Source organism: Dermochelys coriacea, chromosome 11 (assembly GCF_009764565.3).
Source record: "Dermochelys coriacea isolate rDerCor1 chromosome 11, rDerCor1.pri.v4, whole genome shotgun sequence".
NCBI classification, from domain to species: Eukaryota; Metazoa; Chordata; order Testudines; family Dermochelyidae; genus Dermochelys; species Dermochelys coriacea.
The window spans coordinates 78,603,367-78,627,108 of record NC_050078.2 but is presented as its reverse complement, the minus strand read 5'-3'; the positions used below and the strand labels follow the sequence as shown (position 1 = coordinate 78,627,108).

General features: G+C 50.0%; 1 protein-coding gene across 3 annotated transcripts in view; it reads left to right on the top strand.

Moving 5' to 3' along the window:
• The window catches only part of ITGB2 (integrin subunit beta 2), a 52,454-nt gene that overhangs the window by 19,883 nt on the left and 8,829 nt on the right, over nt 1-23,742 (top strand). For 2 of the 3 annotated variants that reach the window (XM_043505825.1, XM_038421900.2), the window contains exons 3-10: nt 3,962-4,022; nt 9,698-9,786; nt 10,915-11,098; nt 14,718-14,888; nt 16,374-16,615; nt 17,920-18,075; nt 18,866-18,961; nt 19,642-19,731. In XM_043505825.1, coding sequence (XP_043361760.1) covers nt 3,965-4,022; nt 9,698-9,786; nt 10,915-11,098; nt 14,718-14,888; nt 16,374-16,615; nt 17,920-18,075; nt 18,866-18,961; nt 19,642-19,731 — 1,086 coding nt within the window. In that variant the 5' untranslated portion in view covers nt 3,962-3,964. Of the gene's footprint in view, nt 1-1,560; nt 1,779-3,961; nt 4,023-9,697; nt 9,787-10,914; nt 11,099-14,717; nt 14,889-16,373; nt 16,616-17,919; nt 18,076-18,865; nt 18,962-19,641; nt 19,732-23,742 lie in introns of those variants that run through there. The other variant, XM_038421901.2, reaches the window with a different exon arrangement.

Sequence of the window (23,742 nt, the reverse complement as noted above, 5' to 3'; positions counted from 1 at the left end):
GGGCCAGGAGCAATGGGGGATTGGGAGACTAGGGGGAGGCAGCAGGGGCCAGGGACAATGGGTGGGGGACCAGGGGGAAGCAGCAGGGGCCAGGGGCAATGGGGGATTGGGAGACCAGGGGGAGGCAGCAGGGGACAGGGGCAATGGGGGATTGGGAGACCAGGAGGAGGCAGCGGGAGCTGGGGCAATGGGGGATTGGGAGACCAGGGGGAGGCAGCGGGGGCCAGGAGCAATGGGGGATTGGGAGACTAGGGGGAGGCAGCAGGGGCCAGGGACAATGGGTGGGGGACCAGGGGGAAGCAGCAGGGGCCAGGGGCAATGGGGGATTGGGAGACCAGGGGGAGGCAGCGGGGGCCAGGGGCAATGGGGGATTGGGAGACCAGGGGGAGGCAGTGGGGGCCAGGGGCAATGGATAGGAGACCGGGGATGCAGTGAGGGCCAGGGGCAATGGGGGATTGAGAGACCAGGGGGAGGCAGCAGGGGCCGGGGCAATGGGTGGGGGATCAGGGGAGGCAGTGAGGGCCAGGGTGCCAATATAGAAGTTTGCCCAGGGTGCCATTTTCCATTTGCCCAGGGGTGCCATGGTCAGGGAGGCGCCAAGGTCAAGAGGCTGTTGCTGGTGGGTCCCTTGGCAATCACCTGGAAGTTGCCGGTGGCTGTGGTAGCACGTGGGGGCCCTGCCATGGTGCCCCCCACTATCAGCAGTTATCACTCGCCTATGTCTTTGTCTTTATTTTTCTTTCAACCATTTCTGACTTGTATGCCTCATTACTTGTATTCACTTAAAATCAGTCTCACTGTAGTGAATACTCTTGTTTTATTGCTTTTATCTAATCCAGTGTGTTTGAACTGAACTGTCTGGGAGACTTCATTGGGGGTAACAGGATATATGCATATCATGTCTATTAATTAAATGATAGACTGTATACAAGCTTGTATATGCAGAAGAGGGCTGGGTGGTGTAGGACATACATTTCTGGGGGAAATCTAAGACTGGGGTGTGTTGGGGTCACCCTGCAGTATAACCCAGGCTGGTTGCAGCACCCACAGACACAACTGGGAGTGACTTAAACCTGGATGCTGCGAGCAGTCCAGGACTGGAGGCTACAGCTGCAAAGCTGTGTAGAGGGCCCTCCAAGTTAGGGGGCAGGGGACACAGCTACTCACTGGTCTGCATTGTACCCTGCTATGTCCCAATGGCACCGGGGGAAGACTTGAGGGAGGAGAAAGGAGCGATGGGGGAGGGGGAACCCTACAGGAGAGTTCCCCAAGCTCCTTGACAGTTGCACAGCAGTCAGCACCCGTGGTTCTGTATCAGCTTACCCAGCCCTGGTAGCCACTCCCTTCAGCCCCCGTGAGAGCAGCGCAGCTTGGCTCGGGGCCCGGCTCCACAGCAATGCTGCCAGCTGGCTGAGCCAGGGCTGGTTTGGGAGAAAAACTCCTCTTTATCTCAGGGAAGGGCTGCCTCCCCCTGCCATCCCAGCCAATGAGTTCAGAAATTCTTATCTCATGTTTGTGGTTAGAGGCCCACAAGCTGGGTGCTCAGCATGACCTCAGGGCAGGAAGTTACAGGCTTTGGGCATTATGGAGGCACCGGAGCAGAGAGGAACCATTCTGCCACGTGACCCCCTGCCTCCACAACCACAAAGACAAACCCAGCCTCTCCCACCCCATCAACAGGGCAGGGCCTGACACTTCTCGGCACCCTGTTCAGCGCAGCCAGGCGGATGTGGCTTGGCTTACAGTGCCATGGCTGCACCGGGATGTGCTGAGGGAAGGTTTGTACAAATGGATTTTATTTGCTGTTTTCACAGCTCATGAGTGGCTTCCCCAGCCACAGGGCCCTAGCCTGGGGCAGCTCGCTGGCTGCGCCCAGGGTGGCAGCACCTGATGGAGTTGCTGCGGGGGGTGGCTGCTCCAACAGCATTTGCAGAAGTGCTCCGGGGTGCGCAAGGTGCCGGCAGCATGGCTAGGCCAGGAGGTGCAGGGGGGAAGTGTGCCAGCAGTAGGCCCTCGCTGGCTGCTCCGGTTTACTTTTGTTTTACACAACACCTTCAGGGAAGGAAAAAGTAGAGAGCCCAAACCGCAGTTTGTGAGCCACCTGTGGCTCTTTTACAGTTAAAGTGCAGCCTCCCAAGCCACTACATTCTCCGCTTATCAGACTGCGGGAGGACGGGGGGTTCCCTCGGGCTTCTGCCTGCAACTCCCAGCACTGCGCAGAGAGGCAGCTGCAAACGCAGCAGATGTTCCTGCAGCTCCCAGCTGTTTGCTGCAGCCTCTTCCCATGGCTGCAGCTCCCAGCTTGTTGGCACCGGCAGCTGCTGTGCCAGAGGGAGGAATCCCATGCACTGCTACAGACCAGGGATGAGTGGCTAGGCAGCAGTTCTGCAGAAAAGGACCTAGGGGTTACAGTGGACGGGAAGCTGGATATGAGTCAACAGTGTGCCCTGGTTGCCCAAGAAGGCCAATGGTATTTTGGGATGTATAAGTAGGGGCATTGCCAGCAGATCGAGGGACGTGATCGTTCCCCTCTATTCAGCATTGGTGAGGCCTCATCTGGAGTACTGTGTCCAGTTTTGGGCCCCACACTACAAGAAGGATGTGGAAAAATTGGAAAGCGTCCTGCGGAGAGGAACAAAACGAATAGGGGGCTGGAGCATGTGACTTATGAGGAGAGGCTGAGGGAACTGGGATTGTTTAGTCTGCAGAAGAGAAGAATGAGGGGGGATTTGATAGCTGCTTTCAACTTGCTGAAGAGGGGTTCTGGGAAAGGGGAGGGGCTGGGAGGGGGCCAAAAGAGGGGACACGTACTGTGCTGAGGTTGCAGGGTCCCACCTAAATCAGCGGGGTCTCCACCTCCTGTTGCCAGCTGGGGAAAAGAGGCTGCAGCGTGGGAGGCTGGGAGATGCCCTGACCCTCCTACAGGCTCTGAGTATGTGGGGACCTTCCGTGACCGCACCGGGGAGCCAGAAAACGGGCATCGGGGGCTCTGAGTCCCAGTGGGCGCTCCACCAGTGCCAAACCCCAGATGTGAACCCCATGGGAGCCCTGATTCCACCAGTGCCTCAGATGGCACCCCAATGTCTGACAGCCATGGCCAGAGCTCTGCCCCTCCTCTACCTGATGCTTACAGAGCAGCAGGAGCTCTCAAACTCCAGTCCTGCCCTTCCCTCTGGTCAGGGGCTTCGCCATGCATCCAGGTGCTGGGGAGGGGTCCTGTCCCATTCAGCCACAGGTGCCTCTGCGAGGCTCACTGGGTAGCTTGTGAAGTCTGGCCCTTAGGGCTGGATTTGGATGTGTCACATCCCTGTGTGAGGCCAGGTCAGCTCTGGCTCCCATGCAGAGCAAGAAGGACCTGGGCTGTAGTCCATAGGATGACAAACCATCTCTCCATCTTTCCAGCCCTTCCCCGTCCCCCTCTCTCTGTGCTTCCAAGATCCTTGCTGACTTACCCCTGCTACATCCTTGCTCAGGGCTGTGCCTAAACCACAGGGATTCCAGAAGCACCTATGGGAGTTAGGAGTACAAGTCCTGCTGACTTTTGGTGGAGCACTTGTGCTCCTGACTCCCTCTGAACCTGCTTTTGGAAACCCCGCCCACAATCTAGCCCTTTGTGATTCCTGTTTAACCGTTACACAGAAGTTACTCTGCTGTCTGGCTGAGAAAGGGGTTGATGAAGGACTCGTTCACAGTTGGGTCTCAGTGAGATTGTCCGACCCATTTACACTCCGTTCCCAGAGATCTAATCTGGGTTTGGCTTGTTCTGTTCTCTGCAAGTCAGCCTCCCCCATTCAGCCTCCAGAATCTCTGTGGGTGCCAATGCCAGTGGATGCCGATATCATTGCAGCAGTGGCCTGGCTCAGTTGCAGCCGTTTCACACATGATCCCATGGACTTCCTCTGGGCAGCTCTCCTGGTGGGCTCTGAGCCCTGACGTCATTGTGGTGCTTTTCGTCTTGCAGGTGATGACTCGTTATTGCTGCCTCCTGATGGCTGCGGCTGGGCTGCTGCTGGCGACAACAGGTGAGCTAGTACTTGTCTCCTCTGCTTTATATGACAGGCAAAGTAACCCCTGAAGCATGTTACGCAGTTAGTACCACAAAGGCAGAGGAAAAAGAACCCCCGAGACATAACTTCCCAGGGAAGCATTTTGTTACCGTGATGGAAGGGTTAGCACTTGGCATCCTACACATTGTTGCGTGCTCTTACTCAGCGGATGTGTCCTGGCACCGGGAGCTCAGCACCTGCCAGTGAAGGGCAAACCAATTCACAAAGACCGCTCTCTGTCTCTGTGTTTGGATGTACCTCACATGTTCTGGTGATATCCATGCGATGAATTGCAGAGACGTGCCTTAATTACCTTTAGCATACACCTTTGCCAGTCTCCTTCTGCTGAGACTATGTGTAACATTGTAAACCACTGAGAGGGTCCCAAGTAGCTGCCATGTAAAAAGAATGAATAACCTGCCACAGAAACTGTTCCTCTTCCACCCCATGTGCTCCCCAATGATCTCTGTACAAGGCTCGAGATGGACAATACTCACCACTGAACTAGTGACTCATTCACCTGCCAATAGCTCATGAACCTTCAGGGCTACAATCTGTAGGCTCTTGTTTCTAGCCCTGGCAGATGACAAAATCTCAGACCTTAGAGCTGTGACTCCATGATTAGAAAAGAGCTATTTTAGATAATTTTCAGAGGTTTCCAAAACATAGTCATTATAATTTTTCTCTTCTTCTGAGGTCTGTGCAGTTGGACTCCCGGTAACTACATAAGGCTGGACTTATGGAGAAGGGAAATAGTGCCAATTAAAAAAACTCTAGTAAAATTTAAGTATCAAAAGCTTCCTTTTGAGCATCTTGCACAAACAGAATTTGTGACTGTGTGACGTGGAACTAAGGCTGAACGGGCTCTTGTTCAAGATGATCTGCCAACTCAGTGGTGGTTTTGCCACTCATGAGTCTTGTGCCCATCCTGTATGCATGGATGTGAAATGGGGTAGAATATTCAAAATATTATGCCATTATACAATATATATAATACATATACATATATAATATATATAATATATATAATAAATATATATAATATGTATAATACATATACATACATAATACAATATACAATATACATAATATGCCATTATACAAATCAATGAAACAGCCTCCCCTGGAACAGTGTGTTCAGTTCTGGGAATCCCATCTCAGAAATAGGATAGCAAAATTAGAGAAGTTTCAGAGACAGGTGTTGAGAATGATTAGAGCAGCGGTTCTCAAACTGTGGGTCGGGACCAGGGCTGGCTTAGACTTGCTGGGGCCAGGGCTGAAGCCCCCACCCCACTGCCTGGGTGGTGGGGCTCAGGTTACAGGCCCGCCACCTGGAGCCTTAGCCCTCTGTCCAGGGCGGTGAGGCTCAGGCTTTGGCTTTGCCCAACCTAGGACAGTGGGGCTTGAGCTGGCTCAGGCTTCGGTCTCCCCTCCTGGAGTCATGTAGTAATTTTTGTTGTCAGAAGGGGGACTTGGTGCAAGGAAGTTTGACAACCCCTGGACTGAGTCATAGAAAGGCATCCAGGTGAAAAGAGATTGAAAAGGCTGAGCTTGTTCAATTTAGAGAGGAGATTAATAAGAAGGCCCCATTAATAGAGGCTCAATTTAAATGTACACCCCAAATTAAAAAACATAGTAAGAGAACAAAAAAAGAGTCACCGTAGCTAAACAACAAAGTAGAAGAAGCAGTGAGAGGCAAAAAGGCATCCTTTAAACAGTGGAAGTTAAATCCTAATGAGGAAAATAGAAAGGAGCAGAAACTCTGGCAAATGAAGTATAAAAAAATAATTAGGAAGGTCAAAAAAGAATGTGAAAAACAGCTAGCCAAAGACTCAAAAAGAAATAGCAAAAAATATTTTGAAGTACATGAGAAGCAGGAAGCCTGCTAAACAACCACAGTTGGGCCGTTGGACGATGGAGATGCTAAAGGAGCACTCAAGGACAATAAGGCCATTGAGGAGAAACTAAATTAATTCTTTGCATCGGTCTTCACGGCTGAGGATGTGAGGGAGATTCCCAAACCTGAGCCATTCTTTTTAGGTGACAAATCTGAGGAACTGCCCCAGACTGAGGTGTCATTATAGGAGGTTTTGGACCAAATTGATAAACTAAACAGTAATAAGTCACCAGGACCAGATGGTATTCACCCAAGAGTTCTGAAGGAACTCAAATGTGAAATTGCAGAGCTACTAACTGTGGTATATAACCTACCATTTAAATCAGCTTCTGTATCAAATGAGTGGAGGATAGCTAATGTGATGCTAATTTTTAAAAAGGGCTCCAGAGGAGACCCTGCAATTACAGGCCAGTAAGCCTGACTTCAGCACCTGGCAAACTGGTTGAAACTATAGTAAAGAACAAAATTGTCAGACAATAGATTACCATAATTTGTTGGGGAAGAGTCAACATGGTTTTTGTAAAGGGAAATCATGCTTCACCAATCTACTAGATTTCTTTGAGGGGGTCAACAAGCATGTGGACAAGGGTGATCCAGTGGATATAGAGTATTTAGATTTTCAGAAAGTCTTTGACAAGGTCCTTCACCAAAGACTCTTAAGCAAAGTAAGCTGTCATGGGATAAGAGGGAAGGTTCTCTCATGGATTGGTAACTGGTTAAAAGATAGGAAACAAAAGGTAGGAATAAACAGTCAGTTTTCAGAATGGAGAGAGGTAGATAGTGGTATCCCCCAGGGGTCTGTATTGGGACCAGTCCTATTCAACATATTCATAAATGATCTGGAAAAAGGGGTGAACAGTGAGGTGGCAAAATTTCTAGATGATATAAAACTACCCAAGATAGTTAAGTCCCAGGCAGGCTGCGAAGAGCTACAAAAGGATCTCCCAAAACTGGGTGTCTGGGCAACAAACTGGAAGATGAAATTCAATGTTGATAAATGCAAAGTGATGCACATTAGAAAACATAATCCCAACTATACTTAAAATGGTGGGGTCTAAACTAGATGTAACCACTCAAGAAAGAAATCTTGGAGTCATTGTGGGTAGTTCTCTGAAAACACCCACACAATGTGCAGCAGCAGTCAAAAAAGAACTAGATAAATTCATGGAGGATAGGTCCATCAATGGCTATTAGCCAGGATGGGCAGGGATGGTGTTCCTAGCCTCTGTTTGCCAGAAGCTGGGAACGAGTGACAGGAAAAGGATCACTTGATGATTACCTGTTCTGTTCATTCCCTATGGGGCACCTGGCATTGGCCACTGTTGGAAGACAGGATACTGGGCTAGATGGACCTTTGGTCCGACCTAGTATGGCCATTCTTAATGTTTTTAAGGGACATGATAAAAGTAGAGAAGATAAGGAATGTGATACAGAAGGTGGATCAGGAACTTGCTTTCACCCTTTCTCAATTGTGAAAGGGTCAGGCCAGATGGCTACAAGAAACTGCTAGAAGGCAGATATATTAGTCCCAGGTTAAGTAGGTCCCTTTCCCATGGGTAAGGTAATAGGGAGGGTTCCAGAACAATCATGAACTTTCTGGAAACAATTCAGGCAGACAGGCTGATTAGTACACTTGCAGCCAATCAAGAAGCTGCCAGAATCAATTAAGAAGGCAGGCTAATCAGGGCACCTGGGTTTTTAAAAAAGGAGCTTACTTCAGTTTATGGTGTGCATGTGAGGAGCTGGGAGCAAGAGGCGCAAGAAGCTGAGAGTGAGAAGGTGTACTACTGGAAGACTGAGAAGGACAAGCATTATCAGATATCAGGAGGAAGGTCCTGTGATGAGAATAAAGAAGGTGTTGAGCGGAGGCCATGGGGAAGTAGCCCAGGGAGTTGTAGCTGTCATGTAGCTCTTATAGGAGCCACAGCAGACAGCTGCAATCCACAGGGCCCTGGGCTGGAACCCAGAGTAGAGGGCAGGCCCGGGTTCCCCCCATCTCTCCATCCCCCCAGTTCCCTACTTGATACCGGAGGAGTTGACCTGGATTGTGGGTTCCACCAGAGGGGAAGGTCTCTGACCTGTTCCCCGATCCACTAGGTGGACCAGCAGAGACTGCAGGGATTGTTCTTCTTCCTTTCCCCATGCTGGCCAGTGATGAGGCTGACGGAGTGAATGGCAGATTTGAGCCACGAAAGTGGCCAAGCTGAGGGCTGCCGTGAAGCTCTGAGGTGAGCAAATCCGCCAATAAGCGCAGGACCCACCAAGGCAGAGGAGGACCTTTGTGACATGTGATACAAGAACAAGGGAGCATTCAATGAAATTACAAGGTGGCAAGTTCAAAACAGACAAAAGGAAATTGTTTTTTATCCAATGCACAGTTAGTCTGTGTGGCTATAAAACATCCCTGAGGCAAGACTTGGAGAAGGACTGGAGAGCCAGAGTATCTACAGTGACATTAGACCAGCAGAAAAACCCACCAGCCTTTGGAACGGTAACAAACCTTCCTGCTTGAGGCAGGCAAGAAGCCAATTGATGAGTTTCCAAAGCAGTGTCCCCCTGTGGGAGGTTATTGCTTAACTGCCACGTCGACATTTTGTGCATTTTTCTCTGATGCAGCTGGGTCTGGCTAGAGCTGGAGACTGGCCTAGGAGGAGCTCTTCCTTTATTAACTAGATACAAGTCAGCTGGTCTATTTCCATGTGCTAGCCAAAGCACTGCATAGAGTGCATTGGAAAGCACATATGCTCATCTCCTGCTGGATGAGAGACATGGGTTGCTTCCCTCAGACTTGGCTGGGATGCAGAGGATGAGGGCTGGGGAGGAAAGCGTGGTGGGTGGGAACTGACATGAGACACCCATCTGGACTATGCCCAGTGAAGAGACACACCTTGGAGACCCAAAGTGAGGTGACCATATTTTCAAAATCCAAGAGCAGGTCACTTTTCTGACGTATTTTAGGGTCATGAAAACTGGTACAGAAGAGGCACTCGTTAGAACTGTGTGCTGGTGACGCTACTCCCTGCTTTGGGCTCCACCGCACGGCGGGACCGTTCCTCCGGGTGCAGGCTGTGCCCAGGAACACAGGCCAGATCTACACAGGGTGACCAGACAGCAAATGTGAAAAATCGGGAGGGGGGGAATAGGAGCCTATATAAGAAAAAGACCCCAAAATCAGGACTGTCCCTATAAAATTAGGACATCTGGTCACCCTAGATCTACACAAAAACTGGCACCACTTTAACTGAGGGTATTTTTAAACTGATTTCACTACACCCGCCCCAATTTGTGTGTAGACACCCTTACTTCGGTTTAGCATAATCAGGTATGAAATTAAACTTGAATAAGCCATTCTGAGATGGAAATAAGAGAGCCCTCCCCCATATGTGCAGCCCTTTTGCTGAGTACTGAGTGTGTGGAGTTTCAATATAGGATTTCTGTTTGATCTGTAATATCACCCTTGTGGTATGTCCGCTTGGACTTCCCACTGCCAAGCCACACTATGGTTCACTAGAGGCCTGTCAGGACTGCTTCCTCTCCCACTCTCACGCCTGGCTTCAGCGGAACTGCTGTTCTTATCATTGGCTGTGTGGGCTCAGGGCGGTGTGCGCGGTCTGGGTGATAAGTTTAGCTAGATGGAGTTACTAGGGCTGGCACACACCAGGGGTGGCAGTAGGCCATCCCCAAGGGTTGGGCCTCTCCCGTGTAGGCTAGCTGAGCTCCCATCACGGTTCTTTCCCACCCCTCTCTGTTACAGCTCTCGCCCTGGAATGCCCCAAAATCAAAGTGAGCACCTGTCAGGACTGCATCCGGTCTGGCCCCGGCTGTGCTTGGTGCAAAAAACTGGTAGGTCTGCATTTCCTTTCATTGCACCAGCTCGCAGCTTCTGTGCTGTCCTCCCAACCCACCCCCCACCCCCATGATGGCGCTTGGCCACACTCACTCCTCTACAGAAATCACCCTGCCCTTGGGAGAGTAGGCTGGGCCAAGGGGATCCCCAGGAAGATCTCCCACTGGCCCAGACAGGAGCAGAAGGAGTCTGTTTGCAGTGGCCCTGCAGTGGGGTAGTGTCCCATTGCTGTTCCAGGGGGAGCGGACACTCCCAGGTACATCCCCTGGGCTCAGGGAGCTCCGATGGAGGCATTCCCCCGCCCCGCCTCCAGCCGCCCCCGCAGACCCCCTGCAGCCAGTTCCTGTCGCTAACCCATGGGAGCAGCATCTGCTTTCCGCAGCATTAGCAGCAACTCTGGCCTTGACTAGACAGGGAAAAGGTTTTTCTCACAGAGGCAGTTGGAGGTTGCTGCCTGGGCTATCCATCGACCTGCTGCAATCCCGCGGGCAGCGTTCCCCTGCATCCAGGCTGGTGTTCAGTGGGGCTTTTGGCTGGCTTACACTAGCTCCATTATGCTAACTCCCCCTTTCCCCTAGCCTAGACTAGGCTTCTGCAGGAAGCCATGTGGCTGAGCCCTGCCTGGGGCTCCTTCCCAGAGGGTGATCTGGGCCCTTGCTGCCCTCTGCCCATGGGGAGATGAAGGGTTAATGCAGAATGCAAGGAGGTTTATTTCCTGGGAGGGGGATGGAGCCAGCCAAGGAGTGCCCCACTCATGCCCCTGGCTGAGCGAGTGCAGGGTCGGCAAGGCAGGCGGGGAGCCGGAAGATGAGCTGGGCACAGTGTCTGAGAAAGGATGTTCCCTGTTTCCTTCATGAGTGAGTTCCTCCATCTTGATGGCCAGGCCAGTAGTTAACTACCAAACCCTGCAGCTCCAATGCTGTGCTTGTGGCTGTGGGGGGGAAGAGGGGAGAAGCGGGGCGGGGGGAGCTGGGAGGTGTCTGGTGGCGGTAAGCTCTGTAACCTTCTTTTCTGTGCCCCCTGTTCCCAGCTGTCCAAATGACTCACTTGGGCAGGTCTCTGAACTAACATGGCTTGTGCTCAAGGATTTCCCTTTGTTCCCCCTTTGGTTTTGCAATGCACAGAATTTCACCAAGGCGGGCGAGCCAGACTCCATTCGTTGTGACACCAGAGAGCAGCTGCAGCAGAGGGGATGTGACGCAAAAGACATCGTGTTCCCAGAAAGCGATTTCATCCAACTAAAGAACGCCCTTCTAGAGGACAAGACACAGCTGGCTCCCCAGAAAGTGCGCTTGCTCTTAAGACGAGGTACAGTTTGCTGGGAAGCCGGGTTGGCAGCCTAGTCTGACCACGGGGGGAGCAATGCCATGTGGACGAAAGCACAGCCACACAGCCACTGATACGCATGGGACCGGTTCAGGCCCAGAATGTGTCCGGGTCCCTCTTTTCCTGCAGCGTGTTTAAATCACAGGTGGGTGCTTCATTCGCGTGTGGAAACTGGTGCATGAGAAAAATCCTTGTGTCAGCTGAGACGGGGGTGGGGTTACGTATGGAAATTAGAGCTGAGGATGGTGCGATGGATGGTCGGACAGCAGCAGGCTCACTGCAGCCAGGCGTGCTTACAGAAAGCAAGTACACATTCACTGGCAGGGTGATTCAAGTGCAAAATTGAGGCAGCTCCCCCACAACATGGATGCCTGCCCCCATGCCCTTGCCCAGTGTGGGGAACAAAAGGCAGACCCAAAGGTGGGGAAGTAGAAAGGCCATGACCTGGGAAGGAATGTCAGTGTCTCCAGAACAAGCAGACAGCCCATTGACAAGCACCAGGAATGCTCAGCAAAGGTGCAGCTTCCCGCCCTCCCCAGCACCACACAGCCATGACTCTGCCCCCTGGCCTACCAGCACCCCCTTATCCTGGTTCATTGTGAGGGAGCAGTATTTGCCCAAACATGCAGAACAGTAACTAGGAATTGCCCTGATGCCTCATGAGCCTCGTTAACTGTGATTGTGCTTCTGGAGAGGAGGAGGAAGAGTAGCTCAGTATACCCTGTGTGATCCCTGTCAGCCAGCAGCAAGGACCAGCTAACACTGAAATGCAATGGGGCTGTAGGAACACGAGTCCTGACTAGAGCTGTGGGGAGTACCAAGAAAATGGCCTCTTTTGTAAGATCCAGTGATAAGCCCAGTTCCTAGCATGGTCCCAGTGGGGCAGAGTTAAGGCTGAGGCTAGTGGGGTGTGGCAAGCAGCACCTTAACTCTGCATTCCCTGTGGTTCATAAATTTGTGGTCAGTTTTCTCTTGTCACAGAAACTTTATTTACAGGGATGTGTGGAGAGAAGTTTGGGGTTTTAAGTCTGAAAAGACACAGGGGACAAAAGGCCCTGTTGTGTGACACTGACCTTATCTCCACCTTAACGCAGTTCTGTGTACATGACTTTCGTTTGTTTTCCAAATATGTGAAAGAACCCAGCTGGCAAGGGACCCAGCCATCTCCCTAGCAGCAGAGCAGATGTACTCTCTCCTGGTTGGGACAGAGAATCTTTACAGACAGTATTAACCATTGCTGTAGGTCTCAAGGAGTCAGACCTTGGGCCCAGCCCAACCAACAGTGCTCCTGGAGAGCACCTGCAAACACAACAGCTTTGAGAGCCAGTCTCGTCCAAGGGATGAGCCTCATCACCACTGACAATTGCACTCATTGTATACAGAGGTTTTTTAGGAGCTGATGAATAATGAATAGATGTTACAAGCATGTTACAGGCATGTTACAAGCATGCCTAGTATATGTTACAGATGGTTATAAGCATATGAGTAGAACTGGGCAAAAAATTTGGCTAAAACTTTTTTCTAGTGAAAACTGGAGATTCAGGTTAACTAAAACATTTAGCAGATTTGTGTCAATTTTTTAAATTTGTTTCAGTCCAAATAAAACCTAAAAAATATTCCAAAAAATGGAACTGCTTTGGTTTGAAAATGTTGAAACGAAACATTTAGATTGTTGGATTTGAAACAGCTTTTCGTTTTGAAATTTCCTTCAATTGTAGAAAGGCAGGAACATGTCGCTTTCAATGAATTTTCATTTCAGAAACAATGGAAGTGTTTCAATAAGGTTGAAATGTTCCATTTCACAACAAAACGTTTCGAGTTTTCATTTCAAAATGAGTTTCTATTGAGAGAGCTACATTATTGTGTTCCATTGTACCAACTACTATACCAGCTATTGAACTATGACCAGTTATTTTATTTGATAAGTTAAAAATAATTTTTAAACCCTAATTTTAAAATATTAAAAAAACTATATGAAATAAATATAAAGTCAAAATCAAAATGAAATGTTTTGTTTAATCCCAGCCCCTTTTTTAAAATTTTGTTGTGCAGGACATTTTGAAATTTCAACTTTTCATTCCTATTTGGAATGAGGTTTTTTCCCCCTAAATGGTGGAATTTCCCCTGGAATGAATAATTCAAGTTTTGACCAGTTGTAATTGCCTTCATCATCATCATCATCATAATTACCGTAGTGCCTAGAGCCCTAGTGATGGAGCAGGACCACCCTGTGCTCGGTGCAGGGACAGACACACAATAAAAAGACAGGTCCTGCTCTGAAGAGCCTACACTGTAAATATCAGAGACGATCCGACAGATGGAAACAGATATGGGAGTACAAGGAAACAATGAGATGCACTGGTCAACAGGACAGATGCACCAGCAGCCTAACCAGGGTCCCAGGAGATGGTGGTGGTGACAGCTGCCATGATGGTGAAGATCATGCCTTTCTCTTCTCCTGTCCTTCAGTGATCCGCTCCTGTGGTTGTGACACCTCAATTCTCCCGCACCCTCCCCAAGTTTTGTTTTTCAGGGACCCCAAAGGGAGTGAGGGGTGGAATAGCCCATCCTCTCATCCTTTTTCTGACATCCTGATTTTGCTGCACTGATTTCAGGTTACACACCAGCAGGATCTTAACACAGTCCTTGAGTCAGACCAGGAGGGTTTTGTTTGGATTAATTCAGTCTGTCTGTCTTTCCCTTTTGCACCTTTTCTCATCAACACTTGTTGTTGTAGGTTATTGTGATATTTTATGAACTTTCACTCACTTCTCATAGTTGAGCTCACAATGGGGGTAAATTGGTAGGCAAGTTATTACAATAGGGAAATGGCCAAAATGATGGGCTAGGAGAATTATCTTTGCAGCTGCATTCTGAACGGCTGTGAGCAGGGTAAGATGGCATTTGTGAAGGCCGGAGAAAAGGATTTTGCAATAATCGAGATATGCGGGGCAGAGAACCTGCAGGAGAGTTTTAGCTGTGTGGATGGAGAGGAAAGGCCAGTTCTTACAGATGGTATTCATAGATTCCAAAACCAGAAGGGACCACTGTGATCATCTAGTCTGGCCTCCTGGATAGCCCAGGTCAGAGACCTGCCCCATAATAACTGCAAGAGCAGATCTGTTAGAAAAACACCCACTCTTGATTTAAGAATTGTCACTGTCTTGGTCATGCAGTAGAACAGGCGATAACCCACTAGGATCCTTGGTAAATGTTTCCAAGGGTTCATTACTTTCCCTGTTTAAAATTTACACCTTATGTCAAGTCTGAATTTGTCTAGCTGCAGCTGCCAGCCATTGGATTGTGTTACAGCTTTCTCTGCCTTCAGGAGCTCACTAGTAAATACTCATTCCCCATGTAGATACGTATAGACTGTGATAAAGTCAATCCTTAATCTTAATTTTTTTACATGAAATAGGTTGAGTCTATCGCTCTAAGGCAGGTTTTCTAATCCTTTAATGGTTCTCATGGCTCTTCTCTGAACCCTCTCCAAGTCTACACCAGCCTTCCTGAATTGTGGGCACCAGAACTGGACACAGTGTTCCACAGCAGTCACGTGATTCCACTGAGCCGTTTCCATGCTCTGCCTCTCCCCTGGCAGGTCAGCCGGCTGAGTTCAATGTGACCTTCCGCCGGGCCGAGGGCTACCCTATCGACCTCTACTATCTGATGGATCTCTCCTACTCCATGCATGATGACCTGGAGAAAGTGAAGAAGCTGGGAGGGGACCTGCTCGCAGCTCTGAACTCCATCACCGGCTCCGGCCAGATCGGTGAGTGGTTCTCTGGGCACTCAAGCTCTCTTGGCAGCATTGAAGAGCCACTAGCTAAATCCAGTTCTAGCAAGAACACAGGAAGATGAACCACACAGCAGTGAATATGACCGTGCAGCCAGCCTGCAGTAGCCAGGCCAGGAGAGACGTCAGGGCTGGGGGAAGAAGTGTTCAGTAAGCACATAGGGATAATGCAGACTGGCTCACCCTCTTGCTCTGCCCAGCCCCTCCATAGAGAGCACTGCGCTCAGCTCGGTCACATGTCCACGGAGGGGAAGGGGGCCCATAGCTGCAGCCAAGAGAAGCATTGGCTCCATATGTGCTTGCTTCAGACGCTGCGGCTACATTCGGGTTTGGTTCTGCTCTCTGTGAGATCACTGGCAAAACTCTCCCTGGCTGCCGACTATTGGCTGCAGACTCTCAGACCCCACTGGTTTCACTTAAAACCAGCCTGGAATGTCTGACCCATTTGGATCTCTGGCAGCAAAGAAACCAGGCTAAATGGAGAAGGAACTGGGCCAGCCAGAGACAGCAGCCCTGGGGGAAATGTGGCCCACTCGGGCATCTCAGTGCGCATCTCAAGGCTCTCCTAGCCCGAGCCCTCTGTCAGAGAGAGGCAGCTGGGGGCAGGGTCCATCAGAGAGGGAGAGGGAGCCACCAAGGGAGGGGAGAGCAGGACAGAGGGGCCAGTGACATCCCAGGGCGGAGGAAGGGAGAATGGGGGTCAGGAACCACAGGGGGAGGGGAGAGGCAGCAGTCACCAGCGGGCCATGAGGAGATTCCCATTTCGCTGCTTGACTGAGTCCCCAGAGGTGGATTAAGCTTTTGTGGGGCCCTGGGCCAGAGCAAGTGGGGGGCCTCCCCACCGCTTCCACCTGAAGTCCCCCTGCCCCTCTCTGTGCTCCTGCTGGGGAAATGGGGTTGGGGCGCAGGGGCTACTCCTGCCTGCCTGATGATCCTGCTGGGGAGCGGGATCTGGGTGTGGGGGGCTTCCCCTGGTCCCCAGCAGGATGGCCGGGCAGCTGGAGCGGGGTGCCAGGGCACCCATTTTTCTGGAGGCGCCCACTTGGCCGGTGCCCCTGGGCACGGGCCCTGTTGGTTCAGTGGATAATCCACCACGGTGTGTCTCTGCGCGGCTGGGTTGCTCTACGGCTGGGGCAGGATTCTGGTCTAGATCCCTTCTTCATGGATGGGGCTGCGTAGCTGACCTGACGTCTGCACTTAGCTCGGGCCCGGCTTTCTCCAGAGCACTCTAACTCCAAGTGACCCTCGCACTCCTCCCTGGACAAGCGGCTGCCTCCCACCGGCATCCCTCATTTGCTCTGCGCTGGTTACTTGCACCTTCCACCAATGCCCCATGGCATAGTGACCCCCGGGGTTTATTACATCCCCACAGCTGCACCCGCCAAGTCTCTGGCCATGGTTGTTTGAGGGGTGTGGTACTGGGTACTGCTCCCTAATGCTGTGTTCCCCTGTGCACCCCAGGCTTCGGCTCCTTTGTGGACAAGACGGTGCTGCCCTTCGTGAACACGCACCCCCAGAAGCTGAAGAACCCCTGCCCAAACAAGGACACCACCTGCCAGCCACCGTTCGCTTTCAGGCACGTCCTCTCCCTCACTGGAAATGCCAATGTGTTCGATAGGGAGGTCAAGAAACAGTCCATCTCGGGGAACCTTGATGCCCCCGAGGGGGGGCTGGACGCCATGATGCAGGTGGCGGTTTGTGGGGTAAGTCCAGTCACCATCACCTGGCTTAAGCTGGCTACCGGGTGGGGATGACTCAGAGCAAGAGCATGTGTGACCAGACGTTGAGGGGCATAACGCCAGGCCAAAGGGACCATGCGAATGACTGAAGGGTTAGACACCAGGCCTCCTAGGGAGAGACTCAAGGAGCTCAAGCTAGTTATCTCAACCCAGACAAGGTTGGGGGGTGACTTGATCCCAGTCTGTAAGTCCCTATGTGGGGAACAGATATTTGATAATGGGCTCTTGGGTCGAGCTGAGAGGTCTGACACAGCCCCATGGCTGGAAGCTGAAGCTAGCCACATTCAGACGGGAAATAAGGTGAATATTGTTAATAGTGACAGAACAGGGAGCAACGGTCTCACGTTGCAACAGGGGAGGTTTAGGTTGGATATTAGGAAACACTATTTCACTAGGAGGGTGGTGAAGCACTGGAATGGGTTACCTAGGGAGGTGGTGGAATCTCCTTCCTTAGAGGTTTTTAAGATCAGGCTTAACAAAGCCCTGGCTGGAATGATTTAGTTGGGGTTGGTCCTGCTTTGAGCAGGGGATTGGACTAGATACCTCCTGAGGTCCCTTCCAACCCTGATATTCTATGATTCTAAGAATAGTGACCAAGTGTCAAGCTGGATTCTCCATGGCTGACAATTCTCCATGACTGACTCCAGGCCGGCTGTTTGTCTAAAGGATCTGCTCTTGGGATTATTGTGGGGCAGGTCTCTGGCCTGGGCTACAGAGGGGGTCAGCCCGGTGATCCCCATGGTCCCGTTGGCGGGAGTTGGCATAGGCCTGCCTATCTAAGCGCAGAGGCTGCCCTCACTTCTAGGGATGCAGGCCCAGGAGCATAAATGGGGTCTGGGTCTGTCCTGGCGTGGATTATCTCTGTCTCCCCTTTGGGTCCATCTCCCTGGTTTCCATTAGGCAAGCATGAGTCTCTGTTTGCCTGCATTGGTCTCGGTGTGCTGGGAAGTACAGGCCCATGTCTGTCTATAGCAGGGCCATGCACCTCCACACACTCCTTGCTTCATGGAATGGCTTTATGTGTGTATATTTCCTTGCATTGCTCTTACTCCCCACCTATTTCCAGGGAACTTGCATGCCAATGTCCTGTCTCTTGGTGGTATGAGCACGGAGTCTCTCTTTCATTAGGACATGATACTCTATATTCCCGAGGTGGCCTGGGCTCTCCCATTCTTGGGCTCTCTCTGACCCTGTTGATTCGTTGTTCAGGTAGTGACAACAGGCCTTACCAATCCACTGCAGTAAAGTCCTCTCCTTTCTGTTCTCAGAACAAGATTGGCTGGCGCAACGTAACTCGTCTGCTGGTGTATGCCACGGATGACGGCTTCCATTTTGCTGGGGATGGTAAACTCGGAGCCATTCTGACCCCTAATGATGGTCAATGCCACCTGGAAGAGAATATATACAAAAAGAGCAATGAGTTTGTAAGTGTCCTTAGCAGCATGTTGGCTCTAATTCATCCTGGCTTCTGCAGTTAGCAGCCACTTTGTAGACTAGCTGGAGCCACTTCCCCTCCAACACTTGACCCCCTTCCCATCCTTGGCCGCTCCCCTGGTACATCCTTATGTCAGGGGCAGAGCCTGCTCCTGTGAACTGCATCCGAATGTAAAGTGTGCAATTAAATCTGCATTACTTAGCCAGCGGCTGGCAGGCACTTACCTGCTGACAAAGGTCCCCCATGGTATCAGATTGTAAGAAACTGTAAAGCAGGCCCCCTGGTGCTCTAGGGGAGTGGGGGAGGGGCTGGACTCTGAAGGGGGTTTTCTATTACTAGAACAGATCCCTGTTTTACTCTTAGAGCATGGAGGAGTGAATTAGGTGTTGAGGTTTGTGTCCTGGACACTCTGGCAGGCCTTTCCTGTAACAGCCACCCAGATAAATGCTTTAACCCATTCACACAGCAAGGAAGGCAAACTGGAGAAATTGAAATCCCTAATTCTGCGGGCTGTTCCTATTTCTCTCAGTTACATCTGGGAAAGTCAGGGAGATGGTGGTTAAAAGTCTGTTGCTAGGTCCACAAGATTCTGCTGGAGAAAGGAAAAGCTAGTCAGCTACTGGCTCAAGAGAGCAGATCCCAGGGGATCTCACTCCATCGGAACCCATGACCACACTGGTACTGTGGGTGGGTCTGGAAACCAAGCATAGTTATCTTCCCCGGTAGCGAAGAAGTGTCTAAAATATAAACTCACTACTGCTGTTTCCTTTCTCCCCCAGGACTACCCATCCGTCGGCCAGCTGGTACAAAAGCTGGCTGAAAATAATATTCAGCCCATTTTTGCTGTCACTAGCAGAATGGTTGGAATATACCAAGTAAGTAGAACTTGAACAGCCCCAGAAACGTTGCCCAGTGGTTCAATGCTTCTGAGAGACGAGGATGAAAAGCAACTGGAAGCCCAAGTCTCTCCTTCCACTCTCAGTGACATTAGCACAGCTCATGCTTCCTGTTCTGCTCTTGCACAGATGAAGTGTACAAACCCCACGTGAATCGGGAACAGGTCAGTGGGCTGGTTGAGCCCAGTCATCCCTGCCTTGCCACGCCTGAAGCAGGGGCCTGGCTGGGAGGGAGGAGCTCAAATGGGGGCCCAGCTCAGCTGGCTCCTGCTGCGGAGAGAGCAGTGAGAGAGCCGGCTGGCTGGGGGGCAGGGACTGAAGAAGATGTAGGCTGGGGTGGAAGCCAGTGTTGTGTTGGTACTTGGCAGACGCTGGGCTGGGGGAGGAGTCAGAGGAGCAGGAAGCCCACATGGGATGGCAGAGTTAGGACTTTGGGTACCCTGGATGGAACAAAATGTCTTTGACCTAGCCACAGGGTTAAGCCAGCTCAGCCTAGAAAGTGTTCCAGGTGGGGTGTGTTAGCAGAAGACCAGGAGGGAAACTGAGGCAGAATTATCGTCAGGCTGCACAACGCCTTTGGCAGTGCAGGGAGAGTATGTGCCCATGCTCACATGATTAAATTAGGGGATGCTTTTCATGTGTGTGCTCTCCATTGGTAGAAGCTTAGTGAAATGATCCCCAAATCAGCAGTGGGGGTGCTGCACGAGGATTCCAGCAACGTCATCCAACTCATCAAGGAAGCCTATAACGTAAGTTTCACATCACACGCTCAATGTATCTTTCTGGACCTTGCCAGGCTGCCTGCACCAAGAGCTTTGTGTGCCTTATACCATCTGGGGGGAGGGGGATGGAACGGGAAGGGTAGGTTGCTCAGCCAGTTATACAAAGTATAAACATACATGCTGCACCCCTTTCTCCCATGTTTCTGCCTGGAGCCTGTGAACTGCTCAGGCAAGCCTTCTTCATCCCTCTGGCAAGGACCCAAGGCTGCCACCCGAACTGCTGTGTCCCCCGAATGCTCCAGCCCGGGATGCCTTTGACACTGCTTTGCTAGTGAATAGCAGACCTCTCCAGGCTCTGCTCACTTACAGCCACCAGCTGAGTATATGAATGCTAGGCCCAGCCATCCAGGATTCGATGACACCCTCATATTCCACAGTCCCAACCTTGCCCCCCAAGAAAAATGCCTCTTGTGCCACTGGACTTACAAGCTCATAAATCAGTTCATCATTCCAACAAAGGGTAATGAATATGCACCAGCCTCGTTGACCTGGGTAGAGATTTTCCCAAACACTTCAGTCAAACACACTGGTTTAGATAAAACAATGAAACAAGTTTATTAACTAGAAGGAGATAGACTGTAAGCAGTGTCCCTCTAATTTTTCCCACTCATGTGCGGAATGAATTTTGTAATGTGCACCAATGTGGAGGTGAGGTGTGACACATCACCTTCATATTGGTGCACATAACTAAATTCATGTGGTGGGGATGGGGCCGAGGGGTTTGGAGGGTGGGAGGGGGCTCAGGGCTGGGGCAGAGGGTTGGGGTGCAGGGGGTGAGGGCTCTGGCTGGGTTGTGGGCTATGAGGTGGGGCTGTGGATGAGGGGTTTGGGGTGCAGGAAGGGGCTCTGGGACTACGGCAGGGAGAGAGGACTCCCCCAGCTCTCTCTCCCCACAGCAACACGTGGGCTGGGGGGGAAGAGGCACATCTCCCCGCTGGGTCAGCTCCAGGGCTGGGGCCACAGGATAGCACAAGCAGATCTGGGCCGGGACTGGATTCAGGCCGAGGGAGAGCCACCATGACAGGTCCAGGCTGGGGCTTGGTCCAGGCTGGGCCATGCTGGCTGCAGCTGGGTTCAGACCACGGTAGGGGTGCCCCGGCCAGTCCAAGTGCCCCGGCCGAGGCAGAGTTGGGGCCGCGGGAGGAGTGCCCCGGCTGTGGCAAGTCCGGGCTGCCCCAGCCGCAGCAGGTTGGGGGCCAGGCTAGGTTGGGGCTGGGACAGAAGCGCCCCTCTCCTGGCCCCCAGGTGAGTTCCCTGAGTGCCTGCGTGGGGATAAGAAGGCTGCTGCACAGCCACACAGCTTACAGGGAACTTAGACTGTAAGTGATTATAAGTATTAGGGAATAAAAGTCAGAACTGATTAAAATAGAAATCAAAAGATAACACTGCAGTCTAATTCCTAAACTTTACCAAGCTAAATGAGATTTGAAGCAAACATCATTCTCACCACACCAGATACTGCAGCCAGTTCTTAATTCACAGGCCGGATTTCCTTTCAGCCTGGGACCGTTCCCCTTAGGTCAGTGTTCTCCAGGTATTCCTTGATGTTCTGAGCAGAGCAACATAAGGTGGAGAGGTGAGGTGGCCTGAGGTATTCCCCCCCACCCCCTTATAATCTAACCCTTTGTACTGGAAAAGTCTTTGCTGGGTCATGGGGTCAGGCAGTTCCATGACATACATGAGCTGCCAGATGTCCTTCAGGAAAATTGTAAATTTCTTGTTTACAGCTGGTGAATTTCCAATTAAGCAGGTAATGACTCTTTAGCACCTGCTGGTGTGAAGTCTCTGAAAAACTAGTTTGAGCCTGCTTTTCTAACTTTGCAACATGTTAAAGTAAAATCATTGTTATCGATTAGAGTCTCATAACTTTACATACAAAGTTGCCACACATATTTTACCAGGCTAATAATGTACAGCGGATTATGAGTTTTCAAACGATACTGCACAAGGCATGCTTTGTACAAAATATATCATAACCATATAAAAGTGGTGAATATGGGGTACTGTGTTTCACATCCACTACTTAGTATGGTCTTCCTAGGAGTTTAAGCTTCTCAATCAAATCAGTTCCTGGACCGTCACATCCAACTGAGTTTTATCAGTTTTAGGGTTTCCAGTCTCTTTCAGTCACCTGGCTGTTTTCTTGGAGGCAACCTGGTGTGGGGTTGTCACCCCTTTGCTAACTCAAGCCTTTCTACTTCTGTTTCCTTCTCTGTTCTGTGCCCTTTATAGCAGGTCTTGTTTTCTCTACTGGTTGCAGCTGTGGGTGCCTGCCACCATGATTGGTTGTTCTGGCAGCTGCTTGAGAGTGTGATCAAGCTCCTTGCTTGTAAACAGGAGACTTTCCTTCCCCCTCCCCATGTTCAGTAGGGGGTTTGTAAACCCCATTACTGAGCACCAGTAATAATACTAATATCTAGCTCTTATACAGGAGTATTAAATAAAATCAATACTGGCTCAGGATAAATGAGAAGCAAAATACAACATTTCAAAAACAGTACTGAGAGGTTGGAAGGGACAATGGAAATTAACATGGGTTTCACCTGCAAATTTTTTAGTGAAACTTGAATTTTTTTGTACAGTCTTTGTTTTTGCAGCAAACAATTAATTACTCACAGATCGTTAATTTTCTGTATGAGATTTGTAGCCCATAGGATTATTTTGCTAGCTATTATATCCTACTAATCCAGCCAGTCGTATCAAATAATATGCTTCTCTTTCTGAATTAATCCATTTCATTCTTATATTTTATCGGTATTAATCCCTATGTGATGTGTTGAAGTATATGATATGTGTTTCCTAATAATTATACATAGAATAAGTTTTGCTGAAATTCAAGAAGTTTACCGGCCTGTATCCGGTAAGATCCATGAGATAGCTAAAAGTATAATCAGTTAAGAGTAAGTCAGCATAAAAGCTGGCAACCTTTGGCACAGATAGGAATGGTCCCTGAACTTTGGGGAACCAAAGGGAGGAACTATACACAACACTGAACAGGTTTACCCAGTGTCTGCAACCAGTTGGTAACCGCAGGGCACACCACAAACCTGGAAGTCGCCAAGAGAGCCTAGGTTGGCAGTTTGGGGAGTGAGATAATCCTTATTAATATATAGAGTAAGTGTCATAATCCACTAACCTATAGGATAAGGGTACCCATACATTTCTTAGGGTACAGAAATAAGATTTGGGAATAGTAGGTTGGGCCTGAATTACACAGTGTCAGGATCCTATAAAATACCTTGTAAGAATATCATAGAAAGCTCTTTTAGTCTTTAGCTCTTTCTTTTCTGCGTTCTCCTATATTCTATAGACTATCTTTTTATCTACCTATTATTCTATCTTCTATCATGCTATTAGCTCAGCTTGTGTAGTATAGTATAACTACTCAACATTCCTAACTATTGGGGAAGCCAGCACTACCGTGTTATCGGGCACGCCAGGAGTAAGGCTGGTCTTTCACCTCCTATTACTGGGTCCTCAAGGAAGGGTGTGTGTATGTTAAGTTAAGGTACTTATGATAGAAATGTTACCACCAGGAGTTTTGGAATTCTTTTACTGTTTTGCAGTCATAAGTTTCATAGCATTTATTATTCTTTTGTTAATCTCAATAAAGTTTTTATCAATTTGGTATTGTCCTCAGTGTAAGTGTTTTTGCCAAGCATCCCGAGAGTCCCCTCTCAATATAGAACTCTTTGAGTTCTCAGACCCTGTAGTCTGAATTGGAAAAGAACCTATATATAAATTTTCTGGTCAGATGTGATCAGTGGCGAGCCATAACAAATAACCCATAAAATTCTGGTCAACAGAATTCTAACATGCCAAGCATCTGATTTATATTATACATGCAGGTGCTGTGCACAAACATTACACTAAATATGAGTCATTGCCAGAGCAGGAACCAAAATGTTCCTCCTTGTCCTTCCACTGTACGCTCTCAAATTGAATAATGGACATATTTCCCCTATCTGGAAAGACTTG